Below are 25,670 nucleotides of genomic sequence, written 5' to 3'. Positions count from 1 at the left end.
AGAAATTTCTCTGTACCCTTCTGGAAAATAAAACATAGTTCATCATCATACATCTCTCATCAGCTCACTATACGTCCCCACCGAGGGGCTCGGAGATTACCCTAAGTTAAGGGTGACTAGACCATAGTCAATCACGCCTGGCCTAGTAACTAGTAGTTGGTTGGTTGACTTCACACATATCTTTGAATTTCTTCGCCGATATGTGCAGGTTGCATCACGATGTTTTCCTTTACCGTGACACAGTTAAATAACCTTTATTGTCTTATCCTAAAATAGAGTTCTCTATGTATTTTCCAGCACTCACAAATAGATTTGTACTGCATTAAAATTAATAAGTAAATATTTTCGCAGAGTATTTATAATGATCCGCTGTGGTCTGTGTGAAAGCTATTAAAGTTATGTAATTCCCTGTCCTCACATTACATGTTTACTCGGCATCACATCGCAACCGGCTTGTTTATTGAAATACGTCGCAGTTTTATATTTATTGGAGAAATGATATCTTTATCAAACAACTCCGATATATTGGTTTTTAAAACTCATTCAAAATATTGTTATATAGACTGTAGTTGTATTTGAGGTAAAAAAAAACGAAATGATAATTTACTAAAGTTAAATTTTATGAAAGGTTGTTGTGTATTTAATTTAAGTAGCTTCGGTATTTTCCGATTTTTTTCTTTTTGCTTACTTATGTTTATGTAATAACTACAGGTCATAGTGTACATACATGGAACAATGCTGTGGTAAAATTGCTTAACTTTTTATTTCATTCATTCGCAGGTTCTTTAACTTTCAGTTTATTCGAGTTAACATACATAAACAGACGCAGATAATTGTAAAATATTAAAAAGGAAAATGTACATTACATTATCGTTCGTTTAAACCTTTTGTGGCAATGAAAATTAAATATCCTCAGTTTGAACAAAGGTTGTAATAACGTGTATAAAGTAAGTAGGGCGCGGTGTTACAATATTTTCGTATAAACGCCTACACGTGCGAAAGAAAACAAACCGCCTTGTATTGTTCTTTGCTTTTAATAAGTAGGGTAGCTTGCGAACGAGGAACCTTTGTTGCGTATAATTAAATTCCTTCATAACATATTAGTGTTCCATTTCATACTATGACACAGTTCATACTATGACAGACTCCAACGCTCATCCTGTTTGTTTAGTTGTATAAGTGTATACATCATCATCATCATCAGCTCACTATACGTCCTTACCGAGGGGTTCGGAGCCTACCCTAAGTTAAAGGTGATTAGGCCGTAGTCAACCACGCTGGCCAAGTGCGGGTTGGTTGACTTCATACATATCTTTGAATTTCTTCTCACATATGTGCAAGTTGCATCACGATGTTTTCCTTCATCGTAAGAACGTCGGATAAATGTACATATGTAAATCGGAAATCGAAAAACACATACAATAAGTAAATAAATAAAATAAATGAAAATTTATTATAAAGTGATTATTATTAAATAAACAGGCGCATAACGAAGTATTTACATCTAAATATTTACAAAGTAAGTTTAGACAAGAAAAATCGTATTTAACAGGAATAAGAAATTTTATTATTGTGAAATAGATTTCGCTGGCTTATATTTTTTTTTCAATCAGTTACTAATATGTGATAACAAGCAAATTTTCAATAAGTCTGTGATTATAATCTTATAAAGATACTAGCTGTCGCCCGCGACTCCGTCCGCGTGTTTGTCTAAAAATAAAAAATAAAATTTAGGGGTGGGACCACTCTTAACATTTAGGGGGATGAAAAATAGATGTTGGCCGATTCTCAGGCCTACTCAATACGCTTACAAAATTTCATGAGAATCGGTCAAGCCGTTTCGGAGGAGTATGGGAACGAAAATTGTGACACGAGAATTTTTTATATATAAGAAGATTGTTTAGACAAGTTTCTTATAAGCTCTCACTGCCATTGATTTCGTTCTAAAAATAGAAAGTAAACTCGTAAGTTTTTAGTACAGAATCACCTGATCTTGTTATACCAATACGCAAAATTTCAGCTCAATCAATAACCGGGAAGTGGATATTTTTTTTTAAGATTTCATGATAAACATCGGGACAGGTGAAACTAAATAAAAGCTTATTATAACGAATTACTCGACAAACTTCAACTTAATCGTATAATCGTATACGTCTAGTTTTGCTTTGTTTTATAAAGTCGTTGGTAGTTTTGCGCTGCGTCTGTCCGTAAATAACTCGACAATTTCAACTAGTCCATATTCCACCTGTAATGCGGTATTATTCATGAGCTGTCTTCCTTCGCCATCCGCAAACTTTACTTTTAATTTAAACTTTGTTCCTTTGCTTTTCATAAACAAATACAATTCATATTGAATAATAAGATATTCTAGTAACTAGTTAAATCTGAATTCCTATTCAATGCAGCGTAGACTTTGAATCAATTTCGAGTTGGACATGAATGTATTTGAAATTTATTACAAGTTTTCATCCTTTGGACATAAATTATAGCTTGTTTTTTGTTGCATGAATATGTCTAGTTATTTTTAGACGTACCTAGTTTTCACATGATTAACTATTCTTTCCCGTACTAGAGTCGCGATTACTATATGATTAACATACAAAAAATTATAATAAAGTACAGTCGAAACATTCGAATTAAAATATTGGAACTCTATCCGAGTTCCAATTATTGCGAGAGTCCAAGGGACAGCGGGACCTATTTTTCTAGCTTATAGAGGTTTCATTCATCCCCGAGTTTCGCGCTTATAGAGGTCGTCCATCGGGATCAAACAATGACTCTCGCTCTAAGAGTTCTTTCGTTTATCCAGTTTAAAAATTTAAAAAAAATATATGTAAATTGTATACAATATGTTAAGATAAAGAGAATACCGATCACAATGAACTAACTACATTATACAAGCATCGAATTTACATACTTTGGAAATAGTTCTTTACTTTAAAAGCTAAACTGCAGAAACACGGGCTAAATAAGCAATTTCGAAGCACAAAAGGGCGTCGGGGCGATGCCGGAAGGTCTGTGGATCTTGTTCCCCAGTTTTAATTCATTGCGCGCCTCCGAGCCAACTCTGCGGAATATTTAACAGATACTCCTATTCATCTTGGTCGTACGACCTACATACCGAAGCCTCATTAATAAGGGTATAAATGTCAACCAGTTTTTTTATAGTTCTTTCATGTGTTTTATGAGGTGCTTTAAAATGATCGTTTAGGAAAACACTAACTCCGCTCTTTACGGTGAGTTAGTTTTGTGAAACGAGTAACCTTTTTTATCGTCCCTGATTTTTATTTCTTTGTAAATCAATTTATTCTCGAATAAAACAAAAGACGGTCATTGTTCTTCATATCGTTGAAAGTTCGAAGATGTCCTTTTAACTACATGAGCAATCTTTCTTACTAAATGATATGACCGTAGGTACCCATTGCCTCATTATGTTTTTTTTTCAAGTGAGGATATTTCGGCAGTCCAAATCTATAGCAGTAATACCAACTTCGTAACATGAAACAAATTGCTGAAATACTTTGATTTGAATAGATTTTAACATCCCTTCATTGTTAAAAAATAGACGCTTTATGATACAGTCTGTTTAAATTACTCTCGTAGCTCTTCGTATTTTGAAGCTGCCTGAATTAAAGCAGCGATGCGGTTTCGTAGGCAGTTGAAACATTTCACTACAAGTATTCAAAGTCGCTTTCCGTAAAAAACGCTTGTCGACTAAAATGGTAGACCATTTTCTAGCAGTGTTCATTTTTAAAAATGTATCTTTGTGAATACCACTAACTTTAAATACCCTTGCTTTGATGTTTAATGTAAAATAATGAATACATGTTTTACTAGTTATTTCACGCGATTTTACCTGCCGTTTTGGCGTGATTTAAAATATATTTATGAATAATAAGCGCCAATAACCTAATGGTTAAGGGAACGGATTTCCGAACAAGTGGTCGAGAGTTCGAATCCCACCATTCGACTATTGTCGTAAACCATATTCTAGTACAAGGCAAGAGCTTAGTTGGAATGAAATAAATATTAGTAAATTAAGTAAAAATCGAATATAGAAAAAATTATTTAAATCATATAGCCTATTTCTGTCTACAGTACCAGTAATAAATAAACTATTAATAAGCCAACCTATATTAAGATAATTATTTATTTATTAAAGCTTAAATCCTCTCCATAATCTGATAAATATTATTCATTTTGCTAAAGACACTGCCTTTGTTATTTATCTTTCACTTAACCTTAGGAGTGTGCGATAAATTTTCTCATATTGTCGTCTAAAACCCAAGAGAATTCAACTTTTCTTGGCTTTTGTTGTATGATATTTCAAATTCTTACAGTATTCTTAGCTTCTATTGTAACGAACCGAAATAAATAACAATGTATTCAATCGTACTAATATTATAAATGCGAAAGTTTAGATGAATGGATGGATGTTTATTATAAGGTATTTCTTGAACGGCTAAATGTTTCTCATTGAAAGGCATGTAGAATAAAGTCTGGAAGAGGAGAAAGGCTACTTACAATTTTTTTTAATTCCGGCTAAACAAAGTCGTGCGTGACAGCCAGTGTTTGAGATAAAAATTAAATTAAATACGTATTAAAATAGTTTTTAGACCCTTTGGTATATATTTGTAGCATGGCAGACGATAAGAATTATGTATGTTTGTTTTACACAGAAAATGAAAACTATGAATTAAATATATTTGTGTTAGGAAGAAAATCCGACACTGTGCCGGTGTACTGGAGCAACACTAGCGTTACTAAAATGTCGACGTTTATGTCCCCTCACTAATCATTCTGACAGTTGACTTTGTAACGAAAGCACGCCATTCGCGCCAAAGGATTCTAAATGAAAATGTCTAAAATTAATTATTTAGGTATGTGTAAAAAGTGCGTGTCATTATCGCATAATTAAAAAATTGTAGCATTATTTATAATGGGATTGGCTTTTATTAATATAGAATCTTTCGTACTCCAATCTGACATTTAACCAGTTTCATTTATTGTGTTAATTTATTAATTTAATTCAAAAAGCGTTAATTCAACTAATCTGTCTCTGAGATACTCCATTGTTAAGAGTCAAGCGCTTATTTAATGCTGAAACCGAATTAATTTAAATTAAATTGAGCGAACATGAGCTGAGAGATTTTGTGGTTGCGATAATCCGGGATTAATGTTCCGAGATTTTCTTATTTTGAATGTTAAATCATATTTGCACGATTTTAACCGTATTAATTCGTCATGTATTTTATTCTTCCTTATTTTGCTGTTACCTTTTTTCTGATTATTTCGAAATTCAATACAGAAATGGAGGTTTTTTTCATTACTTCTTATAAGGTCAGCACGTACTTGCACTTCTTCTAGTATTATAGAGGCTACGTTTGTTTGTCGAAATTTTCTAAAACAAAACTTATCAAAATATAATACTACAAACTTATATATATAAGAAATATTTTCATACGATTTCAACGTATTTTTGATGTCCAAGTTCAACATCAATTAGTAGAATTACTTTCCTAGTTTATAACCGTTATAATTTCATACATTTGACATTTGTCACGACATCACCGACAGTGTTACATCGCGTGTTCAATGTACAGGATTGTCACATCTTCATCATAAATCTAGTTGACGAGGCAACTAAGCGTGTAACATGTTCAGTGTTACTGAGTTAGGGATAGACTACATACGGTTGAACTTAATAATCGATCTTGAATGAATTTGCGTGACCGCTCTATTTAAATAACATTTTTAATCAATGTAGTTAACACTGAACCTAATAGCAATTTACAAAAATATTTAGAGAGCACTCAAATAATTTTTTGCTTCGTTTTATACAAAGTAATTATAATATATATCGGATCAATCTTAAGGGTGAAATCTTTTTTTATTTCCGGTGGGTTTCTGAGGCTAAAATCCTAGTTTAGAACATATTTTTTTCTCTGTTTTCTCAAAGGTAATGACAGTGATGATACATTTTATACAGAGATTTTGGGCTCAGAAACCAACGGTTAGTTGTCTCTTTCAACTTTTTATTGGATTATTAATTCCATTGACTTATATAAAAGATTTTTATCGCTTCTAGAAGATACTGGTTGAACTGAACACTTAGTAATACGAGTAAATTCATCAATTAGTTTCAATGAAATACTAAAAACATCAAATTTAACCCTACCAGAGGTAAGGTAGGGACGAAAAGTCAATAAAATTGTGACCAAAGGTGTTTCCATCGCGTGATCCACGCATTGGGCGGAACACGCGCGGCAGATTTAAGCCCGCTCTCCAATAGCCTTGGTTAATATTAGAACAATGGAATGAATAAAACGGACAAAGGTACACTTCGGTATTATTATGGAAGAAAAATAGACTTATTTGGTCTTGTTACGTGTTCCTTTTTCTTATAAATTATATAGTTTGCAATTTTGTTATTTATCTTACTAATATTATGTAACATAATTACATTAATACACTACAATATTAACTTTGTAGCAACTGCTAGAATTTATAAGGATACTAGCTGTCGCCCGCAACTCTGTCCCTCCAAGTGAACTAAAAAAAAAACTTTATTAGTGGCCGATGTATTCTTCCAGGCTACGTTCTACATCAATCCTAAAATTTAGCGGGATCCGATCAGCCGTTCTGGAGATACCTTCAAACAAACATCCATCCTTGAAATGAGCATAAAAGAATGGCAATAAAAAGCAAAGATTTTTTTAAAGCATAATCCTTAGTTTACACACAACCACAAAAAAAGAAACAAGAAAAAAGCTGCGAAATGCGTAATATACATACATAAGTAATTGTTTGGAATGTAAACTAAATCACTAGTAACATTTTGTAAATAATGATATCGGTAATTCTGGTATAAACCAGGTACATGATGACCAGGGCAGCACAATGCCCGCGTAAACAATACCCGACCTGAATCGAACTTTTTGTTCGGACCACCTAATTTACCATATTGTTGCAGAATTTTTCAGAAAGCTCGGACCGTTAATAATTTACAATTAAAGCCTCTCTACATATTTACTTGTTTTATAATTATAGAATTATATTATAATTCATCATCATCAGCTCACTATACATCCCCACCGAGGGGCTCGGAGCCTACCCTAAGTTAAGGGTGATTAGGCCATAGTCAACCACGCTGGCCAAGTGCGGATTGGTTGACTTCACACATATCTTTGAATTTCTTCTCAGATATGTGCAGGTTGCATCACGATGTTTTCCTTCGCCGTGAGAACGTCGGATTAATGTACATATGTAAATCGGATATGGAAAAACACATTGGTACTTGGCGGGATTCGAACCCATGCAGATTGCAAATCGAGTGCTTGACCACTGAGCCACCGACGCTCTTATAATATATTATATTATAATTATAGCATTATAATTCTTAAATTTGATTTTCGTAATTGCTTGTATGCTCTGTCAAACTAATAAGTGGTCATTAAAGGAGTTCTTTAATGTTTATTAATTATTTAATTTATTAAAAAATGGAATAAAAAGTTAATTGTACCGTGAATTGAACTTTTAAATTATAGAGTTCGAAGAAATTTAATTCGTGTTATTTTAAAGTTGTTTATGGGCGTTTGATTTTAAGTATAGCGAAACAGATATAAAACGGCTAAACACTCACGTATGTTCGTCCGGTGGCAGCACCGACTAGTTTCGAGCCCATCGGGGGTCCTTCAACAGGATGAGTGGTACTGGTATTATTTCAGGCAGTGAGCGACGGGCCGCGTCCGCGAAATAATACTCGAAACTAGTCGGTGCCGCCACCGGACGAATATACGTGAGTGTTTAGCCGTTCTATATCTGTTTGGTATAATGTCTCACGAAAGTTTGAATAATTTAATAAGTATAGCGAATACAAAAATTGTTAGTATGTTATTATTTTGCTTGTAATGTTGATTCAAATATTTAATAAATGAATTCTGTTTTAATCTTATCTTGTATATGTTTCTTAAATACCTCACTTAAATATTCATACTTAATATAAAGGAATATCGCCATCAATCAAACCGTTCTCATGTGATGCCTCTACTAAAATACAAAATTTACATTAACGCAAACAAAAGAAGGTCCAATATCACTTTTCTTCATAAAAATATTGCTTTACTGGTAAATATAATGTTTTCCGTAAATTGGACCCTTTCCAATCTACCTTCATTCGGAATATAAATATGGATGGAGAGGTTCTTTTCCACTTCAAAAGGTATTTATTATTGAATTCATCGAATACCTTAAGAGTAATTGGGATTTGAAAGCAAAGCAAGATACACCCAAATACATTTACACGATGAAAACTTATGCTAATTAATTAGAACCTCTTTTGTGCGTCCTCTGTCGATCAAAGGTAGGCAACTTAAATGTTTGCTTGTTGTTTGCCGCCTTATACTAAAAAGAAAAATATAAATGGATAAGATGTAGGATCTATTACGTTTAGTATTTAATTTCAATGTCTTAGAGCTTTTTCCCAGAAAGAGATCGATATACATAAAGTACTGTAAGTTTGTTTTTTCATAAAATACCTTTTGTATTTTACCAGACCAGTACTACTATTTTTGGAACGCACACGTACTGGCCAAACGGTAGTGTTCTGTTTCGCCGAATGCCTTTGAACGATAGTAGTACTGTTCTGCTCCACTGTACTGTCCTCGTGTGAAGCCAGCATAAGCACTTAAGTGCGGTCGTGACATCGCGCTTCTCTTTGTACCGTCTTAACAATCGTAGCGTCTGCCACAAGAGACACATTCTATTGTTATGTCTCACATATTGTACGCTACATTTCTCTCTTGATTCAAGAATCTTTTGATTCTCTTTAAATTTTAAAAGTAGCTGATTGGTCCATCTGAACTTGAGAACTAAAAAGTCCTCTTTCCCTTCCCATCCTTTTTCTTATGAGGAAGGGTTGGGAAGTGAAAGTGGACTTTCTGGATGAAAGGATGCATGGAAAGAGAAAATATTTTCTTTCTGTGCATCCTCTCCTCCGTTGATTAAAGGTAGGCAACGCATATGCAATTGCATATGTCTATGGGCAACGGTCACTTCGCTATTTCAGCGATTTCAGGTGGCCGCTCGCTCATGTATGCATAATTTCAGATTAACTAATTGATATGCGAGTTTCCATTCGAATTTACATGCATTGCAAATAAAATAAATTCTTGTAAAAATACGGGTGTAAAATAAAATACGTCCGAATTTCATTTAAAAAAAAGAAAACAGTTTCTTCACTACAGAGCATTTCTACATTTTTAATTTATCCGAATGAATGGTGTTCATTACTGGTATGTATGAAATATTCAAACGTATAAAAAAACCTGCTCTAAATGTGCAGAGTAAATTGTCCCGCGCCGACAGCGTGGCTCTTCCGAATGAAACCACAATTCAATGCGGATTAATGAAACGTTTGTCGGTGTACCGGCCAGCTTTAATTTAGCGAACTCTCACTTTAGTTGTTAGCGTTGCATATTGTTTTTTGGTACACGTTCCTTTTATTATCACGAGTAATTCAACTGAATTTGTTGAAATGAAACAAATTACTATTGTATATGTTCAAAAATTGTTATGATTTGGTAAAGTTATAATTAGATTTAAACTCTAAAATGACGACAGTTTACTATACCATGCTAATTTCCTTCCCCCTTTTCAATCCTCACAAGGCTTTTTTACGCTTTAAAAGTAGTCTGTGTCCTTTTTCGAGATCCTGACGATCTGTAAGCCAATTTATTATCAGTCCAGTAGTTTTGGAGTGAAAGCGCAACGGACAGACAGAGCATTTATAATATAAGTATTGATTCACCACTGCTTTTTGTTTCTCTAAGCAATCCGTGAAATTATTTAGTTACGAAGTATTACAGATAAACAATCTCTATCATCATCAGCTCTCTCATGTCCCCACCGAGGGGCTCGGAGCCTACCCCAAGTTAAGGGTGATTAGGCCATAGTCAATCTCTATACTATACAATATTCCAGTAAATATTCTATTTCTTATTTGGTTTAAAATTAAAATTATTTTGTTTGTGCAAATGTTGCTGTATACTTGCAATACGTTTAAATTTAAAATTGGCGGAATTTAAGAGAAGCTTAACCATTCGGCCCCCTCGTGGTTATTTAAGTATTCATGCAAAAGCTCGTTCGTTTTATATTTGAAATGGCCGAGCCCAAAGGAGGTTTCTTGACCCACTTAATATGTAAGCACAGCGGCCGAATGTTCCGCGCTTTACTCTCAGATTTTTTTTCTTATGCGAAAAACAAGGTGCAAAAGAATACAGGTCGTTTCGGATATGAATAGAGACGCTACCTTCTTACTTTGGTAACAAATTATAAATTCATTTAGTTATCTTTATTATTAAAATCTTGCTTCTTCTTACTAATGTTATAAATGCGAAAGATTGGGCTGTTGTATGGATGTTTATTACGTAACTCAAAACTCGCTAACCTTATCTGCAAACAAACCATAGATTAATATAAGTATTAGCTGTCGCTTGCGACTCTATCCGCGCGGAATTTAAAAAAACTTTATTAGTAGCCTTTATGTTCTTCCAGGTTATGGTCTATATGCATGCCAAATTTCATCAAGATTCATCGAACCGTTCCGGAGATACCTTCTAAAACCATCCATCCAAACATTCGCATTTATAATTTTAGTAATAATACGTGGGATACATTTATTTTTCATAAAAAAACACAGCTATAAATAATTACTATTTTTTTTAATTCAAAAAGGTTGAAGTCTCCAGCAACAGCTTTTGTACTATCCCCAGTTAAAACAGAATACAACAATAAGATTCGCAAATAAATGTCTTGATTTTGCAACTTAATGGTACTTAAAATGAATACAAGAGCGCTAGTTATTTCAATGGTCCCGACTTAAATTGCTTGTAAGTGGAACTAATGTTACATTTTAGTGTTATGTTTGGAATTTAGTTATACTTAAAATTCTTCGTGTTTTCTTCGTATCTAATGTTAAATATGTGACAAGATAATATTTTTTTACATTATACAGTATGTTATAAATAGTTTATTTCGTTTTATAAACTAATAAGTGTCGCCCTCGCCGAATAAAAAAAATCAAAATTAATTTAAAAGTAAACTAGTCGATGTCCGCGACTACGTCCGGTTGGAATTTTTAAAATCCTTAATTAATAGCCTATGAGTTCGTCCAGACTATGTTGTATATGTATGACAAATTTCATATAGATCCGTTCAGCTCTGGAGATACCTTCAAACAAACATACATCCATCTAAACATTCGCATTTATATTAGTAAGATTGAAAACTGAAATCTTGTTGGAATTATAGATAGTCCTCCTTCGAGAGGAAAAATGAACATACTGTTAAACAAAAAAGAAAATTATAAATCATTGTCATCGATATCTTTAAAAAAAAAACATAATACAAAACCGGGTTACCGCAGTTAATTGTTGACGATTACGTCACTACATGTCTTACGAACTTTTCCTTTCTCCAACAATAGGTGATTATGATAGTAGGTCAGGCGTATTTATAAATGTTGGCTATAAATAGTCTTGTTAGCAGTGTGGGTACTCAATTTACCTATTTGCCGCGTCCACACGGCCGGCAATGCGGCATACGATGACGTCACGTGTCAGAAGGCACATGCATAATAAATAAGCTCTCACACCTTTTAAACCATCTGGATAGGATACAAAGGAACAAATAAAACGAAAACAACTGAACAAATTGATTGAAGAAGTACCAAAGAAGTAGTTGAATTAAAATCGACAAGCTAACAGTTACAAATGTGTCTCAGATTTTAGAAAAGAACGCATTTTCTATTCCTCTAAAGTTACAGATGGCAATGGACGGAAGTTCAATCAATATTAGACAATCCGCTGCTCGTTAATCTCCTTCCACTATAATTGAGAAGATAGGATTCAACTTCATCTTTGGAAATGGATTTTAGTTTGGTTTTGTAATGAAAATTGTAATAAAATTTCGTCTAAATGTAAGTCAGGCAGACGATTTTAAACGTTACACTTACATTAATAGTTGTGTTGTTTGAAGGTTTAATTAGAACAAACGAATTTAAATGTTAACATTAAATAGTAAGATTCAAATTTCGTTGCGTTTAACGGTTTACCAGTGTAGTCACAAATGTGTTAGTTAATTCAGAATTCAGATGTTATCCCAACACGGACGTGAATTACACTCCGGTCTGATTAATTAATTAGTTACTCGATTTAATTGGACCCTTTTACCTTTTGCCATTACCTAACACTTAACGCATCAAAGACATTCAAAGAAATTATTACAAAGTCCAATTTAGAGTTACTTAAATTTTTATATTGCCTTATATTTAAAATCAAATACTAATCGCTGTTAGCACTCCATACACATTAAATTTCACTACAAAACTTCAGTTTTAATTGCTCAGATTTAACTGTACAGTTAAATCGTACTTTTGTAGGCAAAATTTTAACTGTTAAAGTACAGATCTCTATTTAGCCTCACACACGAACAATTTAACTGCACAGTTCATCTATTTAATTAAAACTAAGTTAAAAATACTAAATCAGTTCTTGCACTTTTTGATTCATTTGTTCCACCATTATGTATAAATAAACATATGTAATAATTGTGTTGTGTAACATTTCACACAATTGTAAATAAATACATATAAAATATAACGTTATATCTTCGCCTACAAAACACACTGTAAGGGATATATTTGTTTAGGACTCCATTTGGTAAAGTGTTTTCGGTTTTCCATATAGTTATGTATTAAAGTGGCGAAACTTTTATATGCTTATTTACCACAGACGATAAATAGATTTAAATATTGCAGTCAAAAAATATTTTCCTTCTTACAAAGCTTTCAAATGCATGCATTAATGGCGCAATCAATTAATGAGCTAGGCATAAAATGCAATAAATCGATGAACATAAAAATTTTGTAGCAAGATTTTATCGTTCACAATTTCCAAGGAAAATACTAAATTAATGTGTGTCATTTATTACTTTTCAAACTATAAGTAGTTCCAGTGTATTCCAAAGAATCAAATGATTTTTTTTATATCATAAGGTGGCAAACGAGCGAGCGGTTACCTGAAATCGCTGAAACAGCGAAGTGACCGTTGCCCATAGACATACGCAATTGCATTTGCGTTGCCTACCTTTAATCGACGAAGGAGAGGATGCACAGAAAGAAAAAATATTTTCGCTTTCCATGCATCCTCTCATCCGGAAAGTCCACTTCCACTTCCCATCCATTCCTTATAAGAAAAAGGGTGGGAAGGGAAAGAGTACTAAATTTGGCCTCCGGGACGCACACTCATCAGACGAAACGCGGAATTGCTTCCACTTCACGCCTGTCTTCTGTGTGGTCGTGGTATTTCACCGGGAGAGCCGGGCCAAGTCGTGCGAAGATGTTAAAGCGGGCTCTACCACTGTTAAGAACTGTTGTAATTCAAAGAGTCAATTTCAATGAAAGAAAAAAATATTACGATAACTCAATAACATCAGATTTTCGTTGATAACTACACCAGTTTCTAGTTCTTTTAGTACAGTGGACGACAAAGCTATCGGTTCTCTGTTAGTTCATATTCTAATATTTTTCTGTAGTAACTTTATTTCTACATTGTACAATGACGTCATCGTTCACACTTCATACTTCTATCATATGTTATTGTTGCAGACGTTCTGCGTTGTATCGAAGAGGTTTCGCAAGAACTACATCCATCGGTTCACGGCGACGCGTTCACTGTTCTGGTGGTCGCCGTGGTCGCCAGTACGCCGCGCCTGTGTCTACCTCTCCACTAACCAGTACTTCGATTACTTCGTCATGGCCACTATCCTGCTTAACTGTGTCTTCCTCGCCATGTCGGAAACTATCGAAGAAGCTGAGTAAGTACCAAAGCACTATAAATTCGTAGTTCGTATTTAAATAGTAATAATAGTTCGTTGAATATTCACAAATATGAGAAAGATGCACGTTCAAATTGTAAGGAGCAAAAAATGAAACTGTTTTTGATTATCGATAGATTAGCAAATAACAAATACTTTAAGCAATAAGGATCTTTATCTGTTCTGGAATACAGTTAAAAATAAACGAAACAGTAATGATACTTCATTATTATTGGCGATCGTACTAAAAGTAGTAAAAATGTTGATACCTCAGTTGAATCATGAATACAGTTATCCGAAATTATCCATTTCAGTAGTTCCCACGAGATTAAGCAAACATTTCAAAACGTTTTAATAAACATTACGGTCAATAAAACAAAGTTTGTACTCGACAATCTCATGCAAAATGAAGTCACGTTGCAGTTTTTTGCTGGGAGTATTTTGCATCTCGTCTCACAGGGGGTGGGGGGGAGTATTATAGCGAATTATACGCTGTACCGCACTAAGCCCACGCTCCAGCACTTTGGAATACTCGGGGCTTTATATTTTAAGGATGCGTTCATATTAAAATTAAACATAAAGCGCAACGAAGAAGGATAAATTTGACTGAAATAAAAATGAACAAAATACATTTTTTTTGTTAAGGCAACACGTAAGATACGTATTTTATACAAATAATTAAATCTATATATCCGTTCGTATATTTATACTCAAGAACGGCTTTACCGATATGCCTTAAAATTCGTGAGGAGGTAGCTTAGAGCCAGGATACTTTTAATTTTTTTTTTAATTTATGCCTTGAATAACTGCTGTTTATTTAGCTAACTAATATTATAAATGCAAATGTTTAGATGGATGTGATGTGGATGGGTGTTTGAAGATATCTCTAGAACGGCTGAACGGATCTCGATTAAATTTGGCATACGTATAGAAGTATAGAACATACTCTGAAAGAACACATACACTAATTAGGTTTTTTATATATCCACGCGGACGGAGTCGCGGGCGACAGCAAGTAACCAATAAAAAAGTAGTTGAATAGTAACTATTTTCTATCTAAAACAAATGCAGCTGCAATTGAAGATTGAAATCTCATTTAATCGACCTCCTTTGTATAGTATAGGAGTGGTTTGTCATGTTTCACAACAGTTTAATCTGGTAACATTTATCTTGTCACTGCGGAGTAGGGTGCAAATAAATCGAGTTACACTGCAGTTCTTGAAGTGTGAACATTATTCACAAAGTGTTGAGGAATTTACGTAGATTATTTTACATTAAGTAACAACGCACAAAAGTATACTTTTTTATTTAAAAAAACATACAACTAATTCATATGAATATTTCCGTTACACTGTAGTGATTTTAAATTGTTATATGTTAACAAATACTTAACAGTTTTAGTCAACAACAACAACTACGAAACCTTTTATAGAGTTATAATTTCACTTTTCTATTATTAGTTAGTTGTATTACTACGAAATAAGTTATAGTAAAACCTTTTTAAACCATTTTATATCTAACTTTGTAATCAAACACATACAAAACACAAACGTGTTTGTATCATCAATATTTATGTTCACACATTATTGTTCCAAAATAAATCCATAGACAAAAAATTACATTGGCGTCTAGTGATACGTGTATTGTTAGGAAGAAAATCCGACACTGTGTCTGTACCGGCGCAACACTAGCCTTATTAAAATGTCGACGTTTATGTCCCCTCACTATTCATTCTACACTTGACTTGGGTAACGAATGTGCGCCAAATCCCGCCAAAGGATTCTAACTAATAATGTCTAAAAGTTTATAATTTCTTGACATTGAATTTGACTGTACAATTACAAAAACGATTACAATAATCTTTTCTAAAATAGGTTTTAATAAAATGGAAGCATGTTATCCAAACAGCACCCGACAGCTTAAAAATAATATAACAATAACACATTGTTGGTTACTCAAAGAAATCCTGCATGAAAAGCAATAAATTGGTTTTTCTTTTCTTCTAAGTTAAATATTTACCTTATATAGTAGACAAAGCTTTATTAGAACTTTTAAAATATAAGTAATATAGCCTCAGATGTGTCGTCGGAATATATTTTAATGATATTGAAGACCACTCAATAAGCAGTGTCGTGAACGACGTCATTATGTTGATACCTCGCCTCTTGTACACAATCGCACTCGGTGACCCAGTTATGTGGATTTATAGAGGGTTACTTGACTATGGAATACTGATGTTTTCTCAGTAATTATAACATTATATAATACTAGCTGTCGCCCGCGACTCCGTCCGCGCGGGATTAAAAATAGATGTTGGCCGATTCTTACACCTACTCAATATACTCACAAAATTTCATGAGAATCGGTCAAGCCGTTTCGAAGGAGTATGGGAACAAAAATTATGACACGAGAAGTTTATATATGTAATGAGGTAATATATTAAAATAAATGAGTGATGTAACAGTACAATATTTTAATTACATTTATCTTATAATACTAGTGGTCGACCACAGCTTCGCACGTCATATTCATTTTATAAAATATAGCCTACGTTACTCTGGAATAATGTAGAATCCTAATATTAAAAGGAACTTAAAGATCGACACTGGTTATACACTTTCCTACTTTTAATAATACTACAGATGTAAAAAAGTTTTTTTTTTATTTACTATTTCTTTTACCATTCCAACTAAGCTGTAGGCTTGTGCTAGGATATGGTTTACGACAATAGTCGAATGGCGGGATTCAAACCCCCGACCTCGTGATCGGAAATCCGTACCCGTAACCATTGGGCTATTGACGCTTAGTTTAATTAATTATTTTATTATACATTCAACGACCGAGGTGAATACTTCATTTTATTTATTTTTGTAGGAGTATATGTTTCAAAGTTTCAAGTGTAAAAACTAACATTTTAGCTTCCAAAAGAAACTTAATAACAACAAGGTTACAGTTGAGCAGCTGTTCCAAGTTACAAGATTGTACATTTATGTTGCAAAGTCTGAACATGAAACCGTTTACAAATCTAAATCTTTACGATTGTACAAAGTAATTTAATACAAACAATAACAACAAATTTCAAGTAGCAACATAATTGTACAATTAAGCTTTTATTTGTATAATTCTCCAAACTCTCTCTCTCTCTCTCTCCCTAGCTTGCATCCCACAAGGTGGTGGGGTCAGCTTTCCCAATCCGTCTCTTCCACTTCGCTCTGTCCATGACATCTTCTTCTGAGACTTGGCACTCTCTGGATCTGCGAACTCCAAACTGAATTTATGTTTGATTTTCTACAGAATTTATCAACCAGTGTGTTATCAACTTTATGGATGATTCATAGCTGAAGTGTCATAAGGAAATTAACATAATTAATTAATTACAGGTACATTTTTCTGGCAATATATACGGCGGAAATGATAATCAAATGCATAGCGAAAGGATTCATTCTCAACAAGTATACGTACCTGAGGAATCCATGGAATTGGCTGGACTTCGTGGTAATCACTTCGGGGTACGCCACCATCGGGATGGAAGTCGGCAACCTGGCTGGATTGAGGACCTTCAGGGTACTAAGAGCATTGAAGACTGTTTCTATAATGCCTGGTAAAGTATCTTCTCATAAAAAGATAAAACTAAAAGATAACCTAAAAGTTATTTTAATTGAATTAATTACTATATTATGATATCACTTATAAATTATAACGTGGGTTTCTGAAACCAAAATCTTCGTTTAAAACTGCTATGTTTTATACAAAGGTTTTGTTTTTATAAACCCACGATTAATCAGATAATTAATGAATTACTTTTTACTATTAAAAATATAAATTTTCTATTAAAGTTTGCACAATATATTTTATAAGCATGATTTAAATATTCTTAAATTTTAAAATGTAAAAACGATATCCGTAAATCTAGTTTCTTATATTACAAAAGATTTCATAAAAATATTCGTGTGTGTGCATGATGTTAATATCATCTTTATGTTTGTGTGTTTATTGTATTTTGTAATTAAAAACTTACTTTTCATTTCTTTGTGGCATAAATTTTACTTATATTATCATTACAAAAACCTTCCAATTAATCGAAGTCGCGTTTCAAAAAGTAGGTTATTAAATTCCTAGGTAACCGCAATTGACAGTATGTTTATATCGTACAAGAATGCACAAATCCTAGTCAGCTAGGTACAGACCTAGAAAGCCCAAAGTATTCTAATGCGTATAAATGCTACTACTTTGTTTACAGATGGCTTTAAGAAGGAGTATAAATATAAAGATATTGTTCCCAGGTCTAAAAACAATCATCAACGCGCTGCTACACTCGTTCAAGCAGCTCGCAGAGGTCATGACCCTCACCATCTTCTGCCTTATGGTGTTCGCGTTGTTCGCTCTACAGGTCTACATGGGGGAGCTCAGGAATAAATGTGTCAAGAATCTAGTCGTTAAGCCTGGACAGAACTTTTCTGATGAACTATGGTTGCAGTAAGTATAAAAAGTTACTCACTATCTTTGATATGATAAATACATATGTTGTTTACTAATTGCTTCACTCGGAGTCTCAGAGTTAATTAAGAAATACTTTAGTATAGATTCTTGAGAGTTAAATGTACACAAAAAATCCCTAACCCATTTAAAAATTCTGAGTGTGGCAGTAAACTAGTGTGTGCCAGTAACAAAATATATATAAACTTTTTATGAAAATAACCTAATTTTTTATACAGATGGATCAGACAACCGTCTAACTGGATGGTGAATGATGAAGAAATACCAATAATATGTGGTAACTTAACCGGTGCACGACACTGTCCACCGGAGTATACGTGTCTGTGTGTGGGACCAAACCCAAACCACGGGTACACGAACTTTGACAACTTCCTATGGTCTATGCTTACCACTTTTCAACTCATCACTTTAGACTATTGGGAAAATGTGTATAATATGGTAAGTCCATTAATATAAAATGCGGCATTAACAAACAAATATTGTTCGCAGTTAAAATCAGAAAATAAAATTAATAAAATTTTGACGCTAATTTAATGTTTAACTTTTCGATAAATTCAACTTTAATCAACTAAGCTCTTATTCGTTTTAGAAGATTTTTACAATTCCTTTTTTTTCGTTGACTGTAGAGGAGCGCTGTTTATTTAATGGTCCGCTATCAAAATTCTAGATTAAATGTCGGCGGCTAATGATGGAATACATCTTTAATTGCCGAATCTTTGCGTCGTTGGATTAAATTTAATGCGGATTTGTCATAAAATGTTAGCAATATTTGAAAAATTCTAGTAAACAGAAATCGTAAAAAAATCTTAACCAAACTTACATGAATATTCAGTATATTTTACGTAAGTTATATAATTCTGCAAACTCAATTACTTTAACCATTTACCCGTTGTTTACTTAGGCAAGTTTGTTAACAAAGTACAGGTTCCTCTGTCTTACCCTTTAGAACCTCCAACAGATCCTCCCCAATGTCAACAGCTGTTCAGATATTTTCTTAAGGAATAGCTTTACAAATACATAATCGTTACTAGATAAATAAACATCGTAGTTCAATTTGATGATTAAATTTTACAATTTACTAAAACACAATCTTTACCTACTAAATTAAGAACGGAATATAGTAAATTAATTCAAATAACTGCTGTTATTTGAAATGTATTTGGTAAAAACAATGTAAATACCAAAGGCTTAGGGTTTAGGAGCCTTGGAATCAAATCATTTGAAGTAAAAACTGTTTTATAACCAAGAAATCGGTACTAGTATTATGATTGTCATCCATATTGATCTGTAAGAAGAAAATTGTAATAATTAAACATGTAAAACTAAGTTGTGATTTCAGTCAAATGCAAATAAAACGTACCCGGCTTGAATTTTAACGATGAAATGTTAAAGGATACGGCAGCATGGGCGTTAATCAAATTACGGTTAATAGGTGACTCGTAGGCTTGAAGCGTACCCGCAAAACTATGCTCGTTAAATGTCGCTTACGGAATAATTTAGACACGTTTTACTTAATTGCTGGTAACGTTTACCTCAGATGAAACTAAAGCGTCACTTCGAGCTGGTGATAACATAATATATAATACCTACCATGAAGGATACTCACAAAGAGATTCTATTAAAAAATATGGGATAATTGTTCTGACCTATCATGTAACTTCTATATCTTCATGCATATTCAACAGCAAGATATTTTACTTAAAGATATTGGCAGAATTTGGGAATTGACTTGATTCAGCATGAATTGACTATACGCCGTTAACTATCTTACTAATATTATAAATACGAATGTTTAGATGGATGGATGATTGGATGTTTGAAGGTAACTTCAAAACGGCTGAACGGTTGTCGATAAATTTGAAAAATAGAATATAGCCTGGAAGAACACATAGGCAACTAATTATTTTTTTTTATTCCGCGCGGACAGAGTCGCGGGAGACAACTCGTTATAGAATATTTTTATCCTAAAAAATATAATTATTCATTCTTACATCTAACTCTAATCGGCTACGATTTATTGTATTGCCTTTTTCTATAGCTTTAAGATGGCCTTTCTATACTAATCAGTTTCTTTTTTTAGGTGCTGTCATCTTGTGGTCCTATGTCAGTGTCTTTTTTCACTGTTGTTGTGTTCTTTGGTTCGTTCTACCTCATAAATCTGATGCTTGCTGTAGTGGCCTTGAGCTACGAAGAAGAATCACAGATTACACAAGAGGTACGATTCTTTTACACAAGGTAGAAGTAGAACTGCTTCTTCTTTAACCGAAGATATTTTCGTATACGTTAGTATACGGGACTTACACGAACCAAACTACGATCTAGGACTTGTTACGACTAGACAACAGATGTAGTTTAAAATGTCAGCATGTGAAGTGATATTTGTTTTCGACTGAAAATTATGATTTAACTATTTGAAGCTTGTTGACTTCTACATATTCTAGGAAAGAAAAAAAGATCTAAATGAACACCGAGATGACTCTACATTCAGCTTTGATCCAACGTCGCTGTCTGTGCGGACTCTGGCTAAAGAATCCAAAAAACGCATAGACGCACGGAAGGGACTTCTACTGTCTTCCTACTCCAGAAAGAGAACGAGAAGACGAAAGAGAGGGAAGAATTCTATACATCAAGTGACAGCAGTTGCGGCTGTATCAGAAAGGTGGGTAGTGTTGACATTTGTAGTTGATCCTTATATTATAAGGTTTAAAAAAATAGCAGAAGAAATCGAAGAAAAAAAAATCAAAGGAGGATATTATGGCATTTCAAATATTTGCCTTTTGTTGTTTAGACTTTATCCAAAAATTACAAAACAAAGTCAATGTTCTTTCTCAAATACAATGATTTGCTACCAACTTATTATACTGACAGAAATCCTCAAAGCTATGATGATATTAATCACAATTAAATTTTATTTTTAATCAAGAATTTAAATGTTATAAAACATGAACGATTTTAATGTAGATGCAGATTTTCTGAACAAAGGTGTGTGCTGAATGAAAATTACCTTCACCTACATCGGATTTAAAAGAGCCGGTATCAAAGTGATGAGAAATTTGCATATTAATACCGTTTTTAATGCAAGCTCAAACGTGGTGAGGGGATGCGCTAAGCACATCCATTATACGTGCTCTAATTTTTAAAAATTCAATCTAGGAATTAATGTAGAGATTGCTTTTAAATCAAAATGTTTCAAAAAACTTCTTACTTAAATTAAAGACTAAAATCAGTATATTGACGTGATAATACCTTAATGTCCATGTTTAGGTCAAGATCACGGTCTAGGTCAGTGACCCCGAGCGGGTCTCCGCCCCCGCCGCCGCCGCCACCACCTCCACCGCCGCCACACACATTGCATCCTGACAATGCATTAGGTAATCGGATAATCGGTAAAGTGCAAGATTAATCAAACCAATACGTACCAATAAGTACCACAGTCAGTCGTTTGGTATAGAATAATCACGAATACGAATGTATAGATGGATTGATGAATGGATGGATGGATGGATGTTTGTTTGAAGGTATCTACGGAGCGGCTGAACGAATTTTCATGGAATTTGGCACACATGTAGAACATAGTCTGGAAGAACACGTAGGCTACTATTATGTTTTTTTTTATTCCGTGCGGACGGATATAGCATAGCGATGCAACGACTATAATATGGAGGTCTTCGTTTTATAAGGAATTTAATCTTAGTTTTCAAGAAAAAACTTCTTCGAAGAATCGAGGAATCCAAACCAAGAAAATGTCAAAAATAAAACTTATTTTTTACATTGACCAGGTCGTGGTGCATTAAGTGTAGCTGGGCGTCAGCTAAGCGACCACAGTAACAACAGAGAGTCGTCACTTGACGACAGTGGCGTGGTGGACGACCACGACGAAGGCGAGCATACATCCGACGACCAGGCCCCGCACCCTCATCCGCGGCGGACGCTACTGTTGCCTCCACCGGTACTGCCATCCCAGCCGCCGACACCCGTACCTCAAATACCACTGATACAAGTAAGCAAATTGAGATATCCAAAGAATGGGCTAAATAATTTGTGTGTCAAGAGAGAGCGTGTGAAGAGCCCGTTATATTGAATTCTTAAATAAATTACAATTGTAATTGTAAAATAATCGCTTTTACAGGAAAGTCATATTCAAGAGACAACGCAAAGTAATCCAACAAAAATAGAAAAAAACTGTGAAAAGACAAAAAAGAAGGAAGAAAAAGGCAACGTGCAAGATAAATATCCTCTTAATCCTGATTATCTTAACCAGATTGTGGTGTTAGGTAATAAATATATATATTTTTCTTTAATTTCCAATAAGTGATGCACTCAAATTTTTTATGCATATTGTAGTAAAATGAAGGATTTTATTTATAAAATTTTGATTGCATTGCTTCAAAGAATGGGCACGCTTAGAATAAGAGTGCACAGTGAAAGACCACAACTTAAAGAATGAATGCTTTGCCGACACAAAAGCTCTTTATAACCGATTTCACTACAACTCCTAACTTCATAGAACAATATTACAATTATTTGATTAAGTAGAATAGATAAGATTTAAAATATAAATAACTGCCTAATGCATGTTCTCTTTTCTATTTTATCGAGTTTTGAAGTTCAATAATATTGAAAATTACGTTCCTCTTTAACTTCTAGCTTGTTAATTCATTTTTGGTAACGATTTTAAGTAATTAACTTATTTCATTGTAACTGATCTGTTACAGGTGAATCTTCTTAACATATTTCATGTTTCGTGTATTATTTACTATATTATGTATATATTTTTATCCATAAACTTTACTAGCATCTTTTAATCTACTCAAAATCATTACGCATAATACTTCAAAAAGCAATTGTAAATTATTAATTAAGTATTTATTTTGTATTAAAATTAATTACATATAATAAAAATTATAAAGTACATAATTAGTAGAATACTTTATTGTTTTAAATACATATTTAACAAACTGACATACACTCGATGTGATAACTTTAAAGTATTCTATTAACTTAAGCGTATTTAACTAATGTTTTGAGGGTAATAGCTATATTGGTATGTTACATAGTTGATTCACTGTAATAAAAAGGTATATTTATAATAGTGGCTGACAAAACACAATTAGTATCACAATTCTATGGAACAAACCCATAGATCACGTTTAAATAACACTATTGCAATTTCGCTTCTACCCTCATTAATATCGCCAGGGGCGGACTGGCCATACAAGCACGCGCCCGATCTCCCCCAAGCGGAAACGACGAAAATTAATGAGCTCAGTTTATTGGCAGCCACGCACAAATCTCATATGGGCAATTACGAGCAAAATTGCACTTACTTCACAGGTTAGTAAAACACTACAGATGCAAACGCTTCCGCCCCCAGTCCACCCCTGTTCCTTACGGGAAGACTGCAGGGTATACTGCAAGCGGTCGATGTACTATCTGTCTATCGCTTTAATGTCGCATATATTTAACATCCATATTAAATTTAATATTTAATTTAACTTAATTGAAACAATAATAAAAACAATAATACTTTTGTGCAATCGAAATAATCGGAATCATCCAATTAGTCAGAATTCATATGTAATTTTGTCAAAGTCAATAATTCTGTCAGACTCAAAGCCAATAGAAACAAATTGGCTTTTTGATTTCGAAAATACGGTCCTGCGTCTTTCCTATTTAGTTCCTTATCTGCTTTTGTATGCATGTTTCATTTTATTGTAAAAAATGTAAAACTAGATATAACTGCAAATTAAAGCTTGCATTCAAAAGATGTAAATTCTGCTTACAAATGCTTCTGCCATTTTCATCTTTTTCTTTATAAATTCATGTGTGTTCTATAATCTTTATTAATTCTTCAAATACTTAGTTATTATTATTTTCTTAGATGAACTCGTCGACAGAAATTGTGAGTGCTGCGTTACTTGCTGTATCGACTACGAGTCTTGGCTTCAGTTCCAGAACTGCTTGTATGGAATTGTAAAAGACCCGCTATTTGAATTATTCATCACTACTTGTATAGTTCTAAACACACTATTTCTTGCACTGGAACATCACGGTATGAGCGAAAATGTCCGACAAGCTTTAGATATAGGGAATAAGGTATTGGAAACATCACTTTTATGATATCTTAAATGAGTTGTCTTGTACTAACGTGGTTCTTTAAATTTTAGGTTTTTACCTCTATATTCACATTGGAATGTATTATGAAAGTAATGGCGATGAGTAAAGATTTTTTTTCTTGTGGATGGAATATTTTTGATTTGATAATTGTGTCGGCAAGTTTACTAGATCTTATATTTGAGCTTGTTGATGGTTTATCTGTATTAAGAGGATTGCGTTTGGTAAGTTCACTAATTAATATTATTTCTTATTTTATTATGTTGCATTAATATATTTTTTGGTATATTTCTTTACAGTTACGAGTTTTAAAATTAGCTCAATCATGGACTACGATGAAAGTGTTGTTAAGTATTATTATATCGACGATAGGTGCTCTTGGTAATTTGACGTTTGTTTTAGTAATAGTTATATACATATTTGCTGTTATCGGTATGCAGTTATTTTCTAAATCTTACACACCTGAAAAGTTTGATCCAGATCCTGTCCCTAGGTATGTAATAACAAAAGAAAACTTAACACCTTAGTACCTATTTTAAATACTTATAAATTTTACTGTATTGTGTATTTCTTTTTATTAAATTTATACGTTTTAAGGTGGAATTTCAATGATTTCTTTCATTCCTTCATGATGATATTTCGTATTCTGTGTGGTGAATGGATTGAACCTTTGTGGGACTGCATGCGAGCCGAGAGAGCGAGTGGGGCGGAGAGTTGTTTCTTCATTTTCCTTCCCGCTCTCGTTATGGGCAACTTTATGGTGCTCAATCTCTTCCTTGCCTTGCTCCTCAACAGTTTCAATAGCGAGGAGCTTAAAAACAGAAAAGAGGTAAGACGTCGTTCTATTTTTTTTTTAATTATTCGCAATTAACTTGTGAGATGTATTAAATAATTAAAATTTAATTTTAGGAAGTTGGTGAAGATTCAAAATTAGCTAAAAGTTTTGATAGAATACGTTCTATTGTAAGAAAAAAAGGTTTCCTTATATCAAGGAGTAAAGAGACTGAAAAAAAAACTAAATTAGAAGAGCTAGTTAACGAATTTATGATACAACAACGTGCCATGAAGGAGAAAAAATCATCAATACCTAGCGAACAAAGGTATTCGTCGTCGGTCCAAGAAACTATTCTATTTCCTCATGATAATATTTATAGTCACAGTTATCAAGAAGCTTTAAACAGGTA

General features: G+C 33.4%; 1 protein-coding gene across 1 annotated transcript in view; it reads left to right on the top strand.

Moving 5' to 3' along the window:
- Positions 1-25,670, top strand: part of SC1 (voltage-dependent cation channel SC1) — a 38,049-nt gene that overhangs the window by 5,449 nt on the left and 6,930 nt on the right. The window contains exons 2-16 of the mRNA XM_013307705.1: positions 13,667-13,875; positions 17,256-17,476; positions 18,159-18,351; positions 18,591-18,810; positions 20,453-20,587; positions 20,814-21,031; positions 21,637-21,743; positions 22,152-22,372; positions 22,502-22,646; positions 23,572-23,706; positions 24,254-24,468; positions 24,540-24,710; positions 24,786-24,979; positions 25,084-25,315; positions 25,396-25,667. Of these exons, the coding sequence (XP_013163159.1) occupies positions 13,667-13,875; positions 17,256-17,476; positions 18,159-18,351; positions 18,591-18,810; positions 20,453-20,587; positions 20,814-21,031; positions 21,637-21,743; positions 22,152-22,372; positions 22,502-22,646; positions 23,572-23,706; positions 24,254-24,468; positions 24,540-24,710; positions 24,786-24,979; positions 25,084-25,315; positions 25,396-25,667 (2,888 nt within the window). The remainder of the gene's footprint in view (positions 1-13,666; positions 13,876-17,255; positions 17,477-18,158; positions 18,352-18,590; positions 18,811-20,452; positions 20,588-20,813; positions 21,032-21,636; positions 21,744-22,151; positions 22,373-22,501; positions 22,647-23,571; positions 23,707-24,253; positions 24,469-24,539; positions 24,711-24,785; positions 24,980-25,083; positions 25,316-25,395; positions 25,668-25,670) is intronic.

Source organism: Papilio xuthus, unplaced genomic scaffold (assembly GCF_000836235.2).
Source record: "Papilio xuthus unplaced genomic scaffold, Pxut_1.1 DF828142.1, whole genome shotgun sequence".
Classification (NCBI taxonomy): Eukaryota; Metazoa; Arthropoda; class Insecta; order Lepidoptera; family Papilionidae; genus Papilio; species Papilio xuthus.
This window is presented reverse-complemented; position numbering and strand designations above follow the sequence as displayed.